Source organism: Clavelina lepadiformis, chromosome 2, assembly GCF_947623445.1.
Source record: "Clavelina lepadiformis chromosome 2, kaClaLepa1.1, whole genome shotgun sequence".
Lineage (NCBI taxonomy): Eukaryota > Metazoa > Chordata > Ascidiacea > Aplousobranchia > Clavelinidae > Clavelina > Clavelina lepadiformis.
Genome location: NC_135241.1, coordinates 20,056,103 through 20,068,453, shown reverse-complemented (window position 1 = coordinate 20,068,453; position 12,351 = coordinate 20,056,103). Strand labels below are relative to the sequence as shown.

General features: G+C 37.6%; 2 protein-coding genes across 7 annotated transcripts; both read right to left on the bottom strand.

Moving 5' to 3' along the window:
* Positions 1–1,409: 1,409 nt before the first annotated feature.
* Positions 1,410–2,813, bottom strand: LOC143446323 (solute carrier family 35 member G1-like). Its single transcript, XM_076945915.1, has 2 exons — positions 2,169–2,813; positions 1,410–1,997 (listed from the first exon to the last, which is right to left on the bottom strand). Exons 1-2 carry the CDS (start codon positions 2,587–2,589, stop codon positions 1,417–1,419), a joined length of 1,002 nt encoding a protein of 333 aa, XP_076802030.1. The 5' UTR covers positions 2,590–2,813; the 3' UTR covers positions 1,410–1,416.
* A 1,712-nt stretch (positions 2,814–4,525) lies between these two features.
* On the bottom strand, positions 4,526–11,334 carry LOC143446049 (solute carrier family 35 member G1-like). 6 transcript variants are annotated; one of them, XM_076945503.1, is made up of 3 exons: positions 10,948–11,333; positions 10,636–10,755; positions 4,526–5,488 (listed from the first exon to the last, which is right to left on the bottom strand). In XM_076945503.1, exons 1-3 carry the CDS (start codon positions 11,000–11,002, stop codon positions 4,914–4,916), a joined length of 750 nt encoding a protein of 249 aa, XP_076801618.1. In that variant the 5' UTR covers positions 11,003–11,333; the 3' UTR covers positions 4,526–4,913. The 6 variants fall into 6 exon arrangements, with proteins under 6 accessions (XP_076801618.1, XP_076801619.1, XP_076801617.1 ...); XM_076945504.1 differs by having other exon boundaries at positions 10,863–11,328; XM_076945501.1 differs by lacking the exon at positions 4,526–5,488 and adding exons at positions 7,518–8,605; positions 8,693–9,181 and having other exon boundaries at positions 9,273–11,334.
* Positions 11,335–12,351: the final 1,017 nt, after the last annotated feature.

Here is a 12,351-nt window from a genome sequence, read left to right as displayed (position 1 = left end):
TCGAAATAGCAGCATCTAAGCATTATAGCTGCAATCTCCCCCACAGTCAACAGTGATTCAGATATTGAAATAACTTAAAGTGAGTGGCAAGTCCATGAACAAGAAAAAGGATTTGTGCAAACATTTAGTGGTTAAGCAATTACTGCCATAAATAAGTGGCGAGAAAACGCAAAGTCATAGTTTTAATTATGACGTACACACCTTATTACGCCACAATCAAAGAATAGGGATGTTTTAAGTATGAATAAAACTTTTGTTGCCGACAAGTAATAGCTATAATTAAAGCTTTCTAAACGTATACTGAACATTTTGCGTAAAACAAACCTAAACTAGCTTACCGTGGGCATATTTGTGTTGGTGAATGTAGATGCTAAGCCAAAGCTTAGCCTTGGCGCTTGCCCAGTCCAGTAACCAGCGTAAAAGCAAGAATATTTCACCAGATCATCTGTGACATTCCTGTGCTGAAGACAAACATTGCCTGCTACTAATCATCTACCTATGAAGATGTATTCCATCCAAAACGCTTTAGCTAGCCTGCCACTTACGCCATAGCAATAGCTAATTCAAACTCCAGTCATTAAGCAAGCATAATATTTTTAACATTCTGACGTCAAAATGTCTATCCGAGGCCAAATTCGCGATACAATTTTGGTAATAACTGCTTGACCACTTCGTGTTATTGAATTCTATACTAAACGTATTGGCAACTATTCTTTAATTTGAGCCCAATTTGCTTTTGGGACTTACCCTTCACTTTAAATGTGACTGCTACGCAGTAGAAATGGGTTAGACAGCGGTAATCATTAACGTTGCCTTTTGTTCATTGGTAATTGTAAGCGTTGTTTGCAGAGCAAAGGTTTCCTTAAAATCCTGAAGTTATATCATGGAGTTAAGTCTATGTGCAAAAGGATATATCCCAACGCTATACTGGGCCAGCAGCTTTTGTCATCATAACAAATTGCATAGAAAAATTGCGACGTTAGCGACTGATTTTGGCAAGTTGTTAACAATGGGACTCATTTGTCGTCATCACGTTACATCTTGGCTAAATCTCGAATTATCGTTCTACAGTGTTGATTGCATGACTAATATCAAGGCCATTTTTTTCATTGTTTTGTTAATACAGTAGCTTACTATTTAGTTGCTAAAAATATAAAAAAGAGCAGTTCTAAAGACTTCAAAAATTCCAAGTGCTTTCGGAAATGCTTTATTTGATTGGCTGGAACTGATTTGTGACAACTTAAAAAGCAAGCAATGGTGAAAAGTGACAACTGGATTATTACAAGTCACCTGGCAACAACGAAACCATTGTTGCGCTTGTCTCTGAATTTGATTAAAATTTGTAATTAAAATAATGCAAGCAAAGAGTAAATACTATTTTGTAGTATGGAATTAGCATAGACCACATAGCATTCGCTAACCGTCATTTTTCTTGCGATTTCGTATCCTGCTTTTAACAGTACTTTCTAAAGACTGTGCCACAGCACATAGCAGAATTAAGCTGGCGCCTATACAACCATAAGCGGTCGGCACAACCCCAAGAATTATGTACTCGAAAAGAAAACCAAAGACTACTTGAGAGGTATTAATCGATGCGATTGGTCCTGCGCGCTCACGCTGTATGGCCACAGTGAGTAATATTTGTCCAAGATTGGCTTGAACTGCAGATAATACTAGCATCAGCAGGTGCTGCCTGCATGGAATGAAACTTTTTCCAGATAGATGGAGCTGCAGCAGGACAATAATCAATCCTTCAACAGCATAGTAAATTAGTGACTGGCTGAAATGTATTCTTGCCCCCAACTTTCGTATCACAACGGAGGAAATTGCTGCCATCACGGCAGCTAAAATGGCAAAGATGATTCCCAGTAAACGTGCGCCGGAGGTCACTTGGTCGTCCAAATTATCTTCTCCAAATATGAACGAGGGTTCAGTAACAAAAAGAAGTCCAACAAATGTTATCGCTGTAAGAAGTATTTGTACTAGGCTGCAATTCTCTGAAAAACAATTCGTAATAAAAAAATTTGCTGTATTGATGGTTATTAAGACTAATGTTGTTATTATTGAAGTTAACCGGGTTTTCTCTTAGTACATTTGCCATATTGTAACCGTGTTCAGAACAAATTATTTTTGCTCCATTCAATTTTATGAATAGTAAGCTATCCTACCTTTTAAGCAGATGCACGCAAACAGGCCAACTAAGGCAGGATATATGTAAAAGATCGACAGAGTCGTACCCAACGAAAGACTGTCAAGTGACATGGCCACAAAGAGCCCAGCAAAAGAACCAGTTACGCCTCGAATAATCATAAAACAAACGGATTTTCGATCTGGACCAAACACATCGATTTTCTTGTATTGTATTACAGGAGCAAGGTACAAATACTGCATTATGCAACGGAAGATAAGCATCTGTGTCTTTTCAGCGCCTAACGCAGCCTTTAAGCATATGCCCGACAAAGCTTGCAAAAGGGCTGCCAAAACGGCCAGAAAAAAGCCAAGCATTGATGGCCTGACAGAATTTTTCTTTGGGTTGTTGTCCTCGTCCAAGGATGTGTTTGAAGATTGTAGAAAATTTGTCTGAGTCATAACTGAATATGTTCGTCGATGTAGTTATGACCTGTAGTTATCTCCTTGACGACATCAATCATTAACAATATTTTCAGGAACGACGATGAGCTTGAATTCATAGGTCACTGGTGATCCAGGATAGTATCATGCTGATTTCTTTCAATCTAGCTTCCAACAATGCTCTATCTTAGTTTCTTCTTGATAAATATGGTAAAACATTGATTTGTCTAAACTATAGTCGTGTAATCTGTTAAGATTTAGCCAACGTTAACAGAATTACTTTTTGTAACAACTTTGATATAAAATCTATACATGTCAATTGTAGGCTGTATAGGACCACTAATTTCGTGTCATAACTTCAGGACTGTAGAAAACGGTCCAAAGTCTCTTTCATGAATGCTTTTGCTTTCTGGTTAACATTCTGATGGCACTGATAATTTTGACGACATCCCTAGCACAACACTTCATTGAGGTTAGTTTACACTACGCTGGCTGCCGAACAGCAAAATCAACTCAACTGTTCAATGAATGGACTTGCTATTGAGTGAGAATATATCAATGGGGCTCCGGCATTTGTAAACATGCCAGCCTAGTAACAATATGCAATTGGTTTACTGATTAACAAGATGTTTAGTTTGGTCAAAGGTGATGTTTTTCGAAAGTTTAGGCTTAGATTAGGGCTTAGTCTGATGGGGCTACAGCCCCAGACCCATTGGTGAAAATAAGCCTCTCAAAATGCGTACGCCTTAACAATTCTGTAGGTACAGAACAAGGTTTGTTTGTCACTTGAATGACACGCTCTCAGGTAAGTCCTGAAATTGCGAGAGCAAATAAACATAAAATTTACAGTAAGCCTGTGCAGTAGTGAACCCGATCGATTTTCAAATGAGTGCAACATATAATAGAATTTATTTAGAACGGCTTGGAATATATTCAGTTGTAATGTCGGTTCGTCTATGAAGTCACATTTCATCAAAATTGATTAAAGGCAAAAAACGGTTGCGAACAACCGATTCAAACTTGAAGAATACGTTGAAAAACGAGCGAAATCAAAGGAATTGAAAAAGTCTCATCATGACACGTGAAGTTGGTCAGCTGTATTACACATTATTTTTTGTTTGTTACACTGTCTGGTGTAATTTTTTTTACGATAGTGGGAAAAAACTCTACCATTATTGCTGACCTGCAACTTCAAAATCACTTAAGGATAGCATGACGCAACACTCTGTTGTGCCTCTTCTGCGCCCATTGAATGGTGGGCAGAAGTTTAGTCAAATTGCTGTTAGGCAAAAGCACGCTCGATTTTAGTGTTTCTGACGCACAAGTTGCAATAAAGATTACTCAGTTAATGAACTCGGAATCGATGGAGTTTTTCTTCGAGTTCAGAAAATTGTCAGTGAATTGTTTATTCCTGCCCACCGTTGCCATCTACAAACTAAAAACAGCTTTTCCACAACATGTATTAAATTATTATTCACTGGTTGCTGCGTAGCGACCCGTCTAACGTTACAGATAAGATGTTGACTGAAGAATTTGGTAATTCCGTTCCCATTTTGTGGTTTCCCTTGTCATCGGAAATAGTACAAAGATACTGATGAACCGTTATTGCTCGACCCATTGCTGCTTGCTGTCTTGTCTGCAAAAGATAGACAAAACGTATACATGACATTACATTTAAACTCATGAAGATTATCATGTCATGTGTAGCCTCTTACTATAGGCTTAGTTTGGCTTTCATTTATTAAACGCAATGTTTGTTCTCCAAAATTAACTTTTTTCAAACAAAATTTGGATCTTCTTTAACGTCGTGGCTTCCAACAGTAGAGCGCGATGAAGCTAGGCTACGTTGCATTATATAGGGTTGAAAAAACAGGTAATGCAAAAATTAAACCATAGAAAAAAATTGCATAAGCGCTCACTTCAAAGTACGGGCTGCCGCGCAACATACTAGTGATTTAGCAAACAAACGTCTTGATTTAATGGAAATATGCAATGTCGTAGAATGATGGAATTAATTCATTCCAATAAACGAAGAATAAAAGAAAATTGCATTGGCAAGTAAATCTAGTTAAGCGATATTGCACATCAAATTCCTTAATAGTGTATAAGGCCACATTTGCTTTATTAAACAATGAAAATATTCAAAAATTAAAGAATTTTTATTACATGTTTGGGGTAATACTGTTTGAATATTCTGACTGCATTTTGTTTCATTTTAAATGATAGACACATTGCCCCTTGGTACATTTTAACCTCAGGGCAAACACGGCTCTGCATCGATATTTGCACAATGTAAATAGTTTTGCCTGGCTGGGGTATGTATAAAATTTTCTTGTCTACAATTACTCGATTGTTTTCTTGCGATTACGTATGCCAGATTTCACGGTCCTTTCAAGAGATTGCGCAATTGCACTTAACAAAATAAGACCGGCACCCACAAATCCAAAGGTGGTTGGTACAACTTCGAATACGATGTACTCCAGAATAATGGCAAAAACGAGTTGTGACGTGTTAATAGATGCAACTGGTCCAGCACGTTCACGTTGCAAGGCAAGAGTAACAAACATCTGCCCAATAATTACAAATAAAGCAGACAAAAATAACGTCAATATGTGCTGCCAACAAGGAACGATTGGTTTGCCAGAGATATAAAGCTGAAGCAAGACAATGATTAATCCTCCGACTGAAGTGTAAATCAATGAATGACTGAAATGGATACCAGGTCCAAGTTTTCTTATAGCAGTGAGAGCAGTTGCCATAAATATCGCAGAAGCACTCGCGTAGAATATTCCCAATAAATGCGATTTTGTGCTTTGCTTGTAGTCATCTCCACCAAAGATAAATGTGGGTTCAGTAACAAAAATAAGTCCAATGAATGTGAGTCCGGTAAGAATTCCTCTCACAACACTGCATTTCTCTGAAAATCAAAATAAATATCAATCAAAAGAAACGCAAAAGTTGGATTAATGGATGATAATATACCTTTGGCCAACACAACCACGCTTTTTACACGATAGTTTAGCGTGCTTGCAATTTATGAACCTTTGAACCAGGCAATTATTATACATAATCGTTCGGCGTTCGTAAATTTACAAACGCGCTGAATAAATCGAATTCCGACAAATCCGGCCAACCATACCACGGGACCAAACGCAGTCGCATTGGTCTAAGGCAGGCCCTGTGTACTGTACAGTGTACACTCATACAGGATCAAGTCAATATACCTTTCAAACAGGCGCAAGCAAACAAGCCAACCAATGCTGGATATATGTAATATACTGACAGAGACGTTCCTAGAGACAGATGGTCCAAGGCCATTGTTAAAAACAACGTTGCCAAAGATCCGGCGACACCACGCAAAATCAGAATAATCACAGTTTTCCAATCTGGTCCAAACACGTTGATTTTCTTGTGAGTTATGATGGGAACAAGGTATAAATATTGCATAATGCTACAAAAAACTATCATTTGCGTCTTTTCAGCACCGACCGCCAACTTTAAAAACAGTTTTGAAGCCGCCATGAAAAGGGATGATAAAGCTGCAAACATGCATCCTACAATTGCTGTTTTCGTTTGCTGTTTAGTTTGATTGTTGTCGTCGTTTGAGGAAGTAGAAGACGAATGTTGTGAACACGTCGCAGACATGGCAAGCTTTGAGATTGAGATTTAGTATTTGGCAGTTCACTATATTTCGGTGTTTCACACTAACATCTATCCTGTAAGTCAGTTACAAACGAGTTTTTATTTATATACGTCTGCTAGGAAAGTGATCTCCAATGCCCTATCCAGGTCTGTTCACCTCAAAACCCTTCATATTTTTGCGAATGGGTTAATGATAAACAAGGCCATTTTATCAAGGCTCTGACTAATTCCCGGAAAATTCGTACCTTCCAAGCTATTATTTTCCATTGCTGACTTGTGGCTGCCTTAAACTATTCTTTAGCTAACTGAAATGCTGCCTCAAAGTGAGTGCCATGTCCAAAAACATTTGGCCTTAAATCAGACTAGTTTCCAGTATTTCAGTATTTGTATTGGGTATGGTAGGCTTAGCTCAAGCGTTTAGGATGAAATACGTCGCCATTGAGTAGGTGATAAGTAGCAGGTATTGTTTATTTTTAGCATATAGGAATGTCACGGATGACAGGTAAAGCATTCTTTTGTTTACCGCAGTTACCCGACTAGGTTAGAGCCAATTACGGCCAAAACTGTACTGTAGGTGAGCATCTACATTAACCGGTACGAATTCGCCAACACTGAGCTAGCTTAAGTCTATTTAACTCAAAATGTTTGTTCTGTACATTTATGTAGGCTATTATTATAACTGTCACGGGAGATATTCTGATTATGCTTGTTTCAAACTCCTGAATTATCCCTATTGTTTCTCATATTGAACGTAATTAAAGTCCGCCATTCTCGTCACAATTAAGACAAGAATTTGCGTTTTTTGCCACTTATTTAAGGCAGTAGCTGCTTAAACATTACGTATTAGCACAAATCTTTTCTCCAGTTACTTTTGGACTTTCTTACAATTTAAGCTAAATTATCATTTCTAAAAGCAATTACACGCGTTCTTTTATAAACGTTTGCAAGAAATATTACCTCCTAGGCACTATCAAGATCTGTCCATGCCAAACATGACCGTTTCTGCAAACGGATTAATGATTAACAAGGTCATTTTATCAAGGCGTCACCAATTCACCGGAAAAATCATACCTTCAAAGCTATTTTTCACAGGTTATCGTTAACCTAGCTAAAATGCTATAGCATAGTAATTTAAAACTAAACCTACCTAACTTAAATCAACATTTTGGCATACCCATTTTCCTAACCCAGTGTTTCTTAAGCCTTTCCCATTCTGTCACCACCCATTTGAACAGTCTAGCATCCATCGGAAAGTGCGACCTTCTAACCCTTTGCTTGCTTCTAGTAAATAAGTTCTCTTTATGGGGTGCAATTTGACTTCTTTTTCGCAAAAAAATCTGTACATTCCCCCCACAAGCATATTCTGACAAAAAACTGTGGTTAAAGTGCCGAACGCAAAAAAGGTATATTTATCTGCCTTCTATTTACCCCATTTCAGCAACACCTAAAATTGATTTCTACAACCCAGGTTAAGAAACGATCTCCTAACTTCATCAACTATTTTTAACAATGGATTGCGTGACCTACTGGCGGCGAAATAGTGACTTTCTGTAATCAATAAACTTTTATTGTTAAAGGCGTACATATTTTCTTCGTTTAAGGAATGCAATCAAAACCGTAGTTGAGGTTAGCTAAATATGAAAAAACAAGAACGGATTGCTGGGAGGGGGTCCAGGACAACAGTTCCTCCCGCCATGCTACTCAACCGTATTTACGTGGCTTGCTAACTTTTAACAGTCAATTATAGCAAGGAAAGACATTTGTGAATAGTTCTTCTGGCTGTGGTGAGCCTAGGGTTTTCTTGTCCACAACTAATCAGTTGTTTTCTTGCGATTACGTATGCCAGTTTTCACGGTCCTTTCAAGAGATTGCGCAATTGCACTTAACAAAATAAGACCGGCACCCACAAATCCAAAGGTGGTTGGTACAACTCCTAGTATGATGTACTCTAGAATAATGGCAAAAACGAGTTGTGACGTGTTAATAGATGCGACTGGTCCAGCACGTTCACGTTGCAAGGCAAGAGTGGTAAACAACTGCCCGATAATTGCAAATAAAGCAGACAAAAATAACATCAATATGTGCTGCCAACAAGGAACGATTGGTTTGCCAGAGATATAGAGCTGAAGCAAGACAATGATGAATCCTTCGACTGAGTTGTAAATCAATGAATGACTGAAATGGATACCAGGTCCAAGCTTTCTTATAACAGTGAAAGTAGTAGCTGCTAAAATTGCAGAAGCACTCGCGTAGAATATTCCGAACACATGCGACTCCGTGTACTCTTTGTATTCATCGCGATCTCCGCCAAAGATAAATGTGGGTTCAGTAACAAAAATAAGTCCAACAAATGTGAGTACGGTAAGAATTCCTCTCACAACGCTGCATTTCTCTGAAAATCACAATGTAATAATAACTCGAAACCCATGCAAACAAACTTCTGCACTTGACCGAACGTCATAAAAGTTCAAGTCATTACCTTTCAAACAGACACAGGCAAACAAGCCAACCAATGCTGGATATACGTAAAAAATTGACAGAGTTGTTCCTAAGGACAAATGGTCCAAGGCCATTGTTATAAACAACGCTGCCAAAGATCCGGCGGCACCACGCAAAATCAGAATCAACACAGTTTTCCAATCAGGTCCAAATACGTTGATTTTCTTGTGAGTTATGATGGGAACAAGGTATAAATATTGCATTATGCTACGAAAAATTATCGCTTGGGTTTTCTCGGCCCCGACTGCCAACTTTAAAAAGAGTTTTGAAGCAGCCATCAAAAGGGAGGAAAAAGCAGCAAACGTGTAGCCAAGCATTGATGGTCTGGCATGCTGTTTCTTTGTGTTGTTGTCCTCATCCAATGACGTAGCAGGCAACTGAAGTGAACTCGTCTCAGTCATGGCAAGCTTCGCGATTCCTTGGCTCGAGTTCAAGTTCATGCATAAAGGTCATAGGCATCTACAGTAAGCTGATGAAAATACAAAATGGTTTCCAACAATCTTTTTATTCTGCATAATTTGTACATGTACGACTTGTTTGCACTTCCTGCAAATACTAACCTTCCATAGCTTCTATGTTTATTGTTACAACAGCGACCAGTACATCAGATTTTCGCCATGTTTATATTTTAGCCATTAGGTCTACAAACTCTACATCATCCCTGCCTAAAAAATAACTTATTTTTATGCTTTTGTTGCTGTAAGCTGATGTCTGGTAGCAGTGACAAACAAACAATTTCCTGCTTTCTAACACTATTGCTCAAGACTGGATTGAAAACCCATCTGTTAAAATCGTATGTTAAAGCCATTTTTCATGGTATCCTGTTGGTTTAACGTAAGTTTTATAACTAATATCGTACACCTAACCTAAACCTTCCTTCTAATATAAATCTAATTTCAATTAAACCCTAAATAACTTAAATCACTTGTTGCATACCCATTCTCCTAACCGCCCATCTTTACCAACGGCCTGCACTCTTCACCTACAGTACTTACCATGAAATAGTCATTCTGTACGCTTATTCCTGAATCTGCAAAATTCAGTTACATATTTTCTTATCTTTGATGTATGTTTGATAAAAATAACTCTCCCTAATTTTTATTTCTATTGCATTTAAAACATCCATTTTCTTACTTGCTGCGGCAAAAGTATAACACTTTAAACTAGTAACAATGCTATTTTATCATGGTTTTATTGCAGAAGACAGTACGGTCGTAACGCAGTTAAGCTTCGATATTTACAACAATCCTACGATTGAAGCGTTTGAAATCCGAAGATTAAATGCTGTACTAGAGTTGAGAAACCTATAACAAACATTTCATTGGCATTTCTTACGTTTCTAAGTTGTATCTGCTCTAACGCACTATCAAAGCGCTGTGAATTATACACCATCAAAGATCAAAACGACAGCAATATAATGAATGCCTGCGGGGGCAAGAAATGTAACGGAAACACAGTAAGTGTAGCAGCAGTGAAATAGCGTTTATTTAGCTGTAGGTTACATCAGGAAATGACGTATAGCAGTATGCGAATCGCAAATTTACAGTGAAACAAATATCAAGTAAAGTGCTTATTGATGTCACACTACTATTTGCGTCATTTCAGCTCCAGCAGCCCATTTTAAGCAGATGGTAGAGAAAGCCAAGCAAAGTGCAGAAGAGACAAACAACAAATATCGATGATCAGTCAAGTATTTTCTTAACGTTATTCTCATTCGAAGATGTGGTTGAAGCAGTTGACGCACAGATATGATCTCATTTATATTTCTACGTCCATGCTTATTTTATGCATCATTGAATTAAATGTCCCAAGCACCAGATTCAAAAAAATAAGAAACCCAAAATAAGTTGTCCTCCTAAAAGGCTACTCACAACATTTGCAAATACTTATCCAAATGAGTCACAGTAAATTACGGTTAGTTACCGCATAGTATTTCCTCACACAAATAACCGGATGCAAAGAAATGACGTTGTGACAACATTGTCACACGATTAAAGTTGCAAAGTTTTTCTCTGGGTAAAATCGTGCACTCCAAAAGTCGTCCTAAAAACGTTAATTATTCTCATGTTAGCACCAATGATAATGCCACATATTTTCTGAAAACTATTTTTAGGTTAAAATACATTCTTGCTCAATATTTCGTTCATTACTTTAAATTTCTAAGCTCAGTTTTTGACATAACTTTCCTGCGATAATAATTAATAAAAGGTATCATCTTTCATTAGAAATTAAAACCTTTTTTGTCACATCTCACGAAAACACTGGCCCAAAAGCACTGACACAAATGCATCACAAAACACAATTTTTTCCCTCAATCTCGCTTTTTCTCTAACTATCATTCTTGAGAATAATGAAATTTCCACAAGATATGCAGTACACGTTACATGCTAACTGATGCGGAACTATAACGCCTGAAGTATTTTAGAAACTAGAAAGAAAGAAAGTTTTTTTAGAAAGTATTTCACTGCTATCCTGTCGCTACCAATAATCTGGTAAACATCAATCTTCAAACCTTGAAATCCTTGGTGAAAGTAGCTTATAAGGTACATGTAGTTAAAGTACCTTGGAAAGCAACCAAGCCTAAGTCAGCCTGTTATAACTGCTGTTACTACAGCACGAACAGAGTGGTGACCGACAGTGCGTAACGTTGAAAAGTCGATGTTATCAATTGCCATTGGCACATTCAAAATATCGAATTGCGTTTTGTGAAAAAAATTGACGTGATAGAAAAAAATCTGAGATTATTTTTGGAATCAACGACCAAAAATTAAACCAAACACACCTTTTACTTTTAATTCAGCAAAATTGATGCAGACTGGTGGAATCATTAACGAACAGAAGTTTGCTGAATGGAATGTATTCATGCGACTCCTCAATTCAACGTAAAAGGCTGCATAAGAAAGCAATGTGTCCAAAAAAAGCACACACTATTCACGGCAGGTCTTGTTTTAGTAAACTTATACTGGCAGAATGGACTTGACTGTTTGTCCTTTCACTAAGGCTGCTCCTATCTTCGGTTCTAACTAGTGCACTAAGGTGTATCCAAATGCCCAATATGGAAAGCTCTGCCTTAAACATGAGAAAAAAATAAGGAGATTTCTTAGTAATAAGGACAAAAATATTTTCTAACACACAGACCCTCAAAATAAGGACGGTATGGCAACTTTGCTCGTAGGTAAGGTTTTCGTTTGGCGAGCTTGACTGTTAAACGCCAACTGTTTATGTATTTTGGAGTTGCAAAAGTATGAATTTTTAGCCAAATGAGTATTTTCTGGTAAGTAAGTCACGCAGTCGCAGTATAAAGTTAAATTTAAAGTTTCGTTGGGGAACGATGTCCAAAATCGTGGTCAAACGTCGCAAAAAGATCGAAAATTAACCCAAAAATCCTTTAGAATTTTATTACGATCGTGTCTGCCGGCACTAAGTAGTGTCTTCTACGGCGGCATACTACTTTCAACTTATCGAATATGAATTCAAGTTTAACGTGATAAAGTTTAATTTTAACGTCCGATTGGGAACGTTTATGTCCATAACCAAATCTTCATTTGGTTGGTTGCTTCTCGGTCACATTGTCCTTTAATACATTTTAAATGCATTAAGGTCTTGGTTGTTTCTTAGCCACCAGTCGGGTGTCTGAAT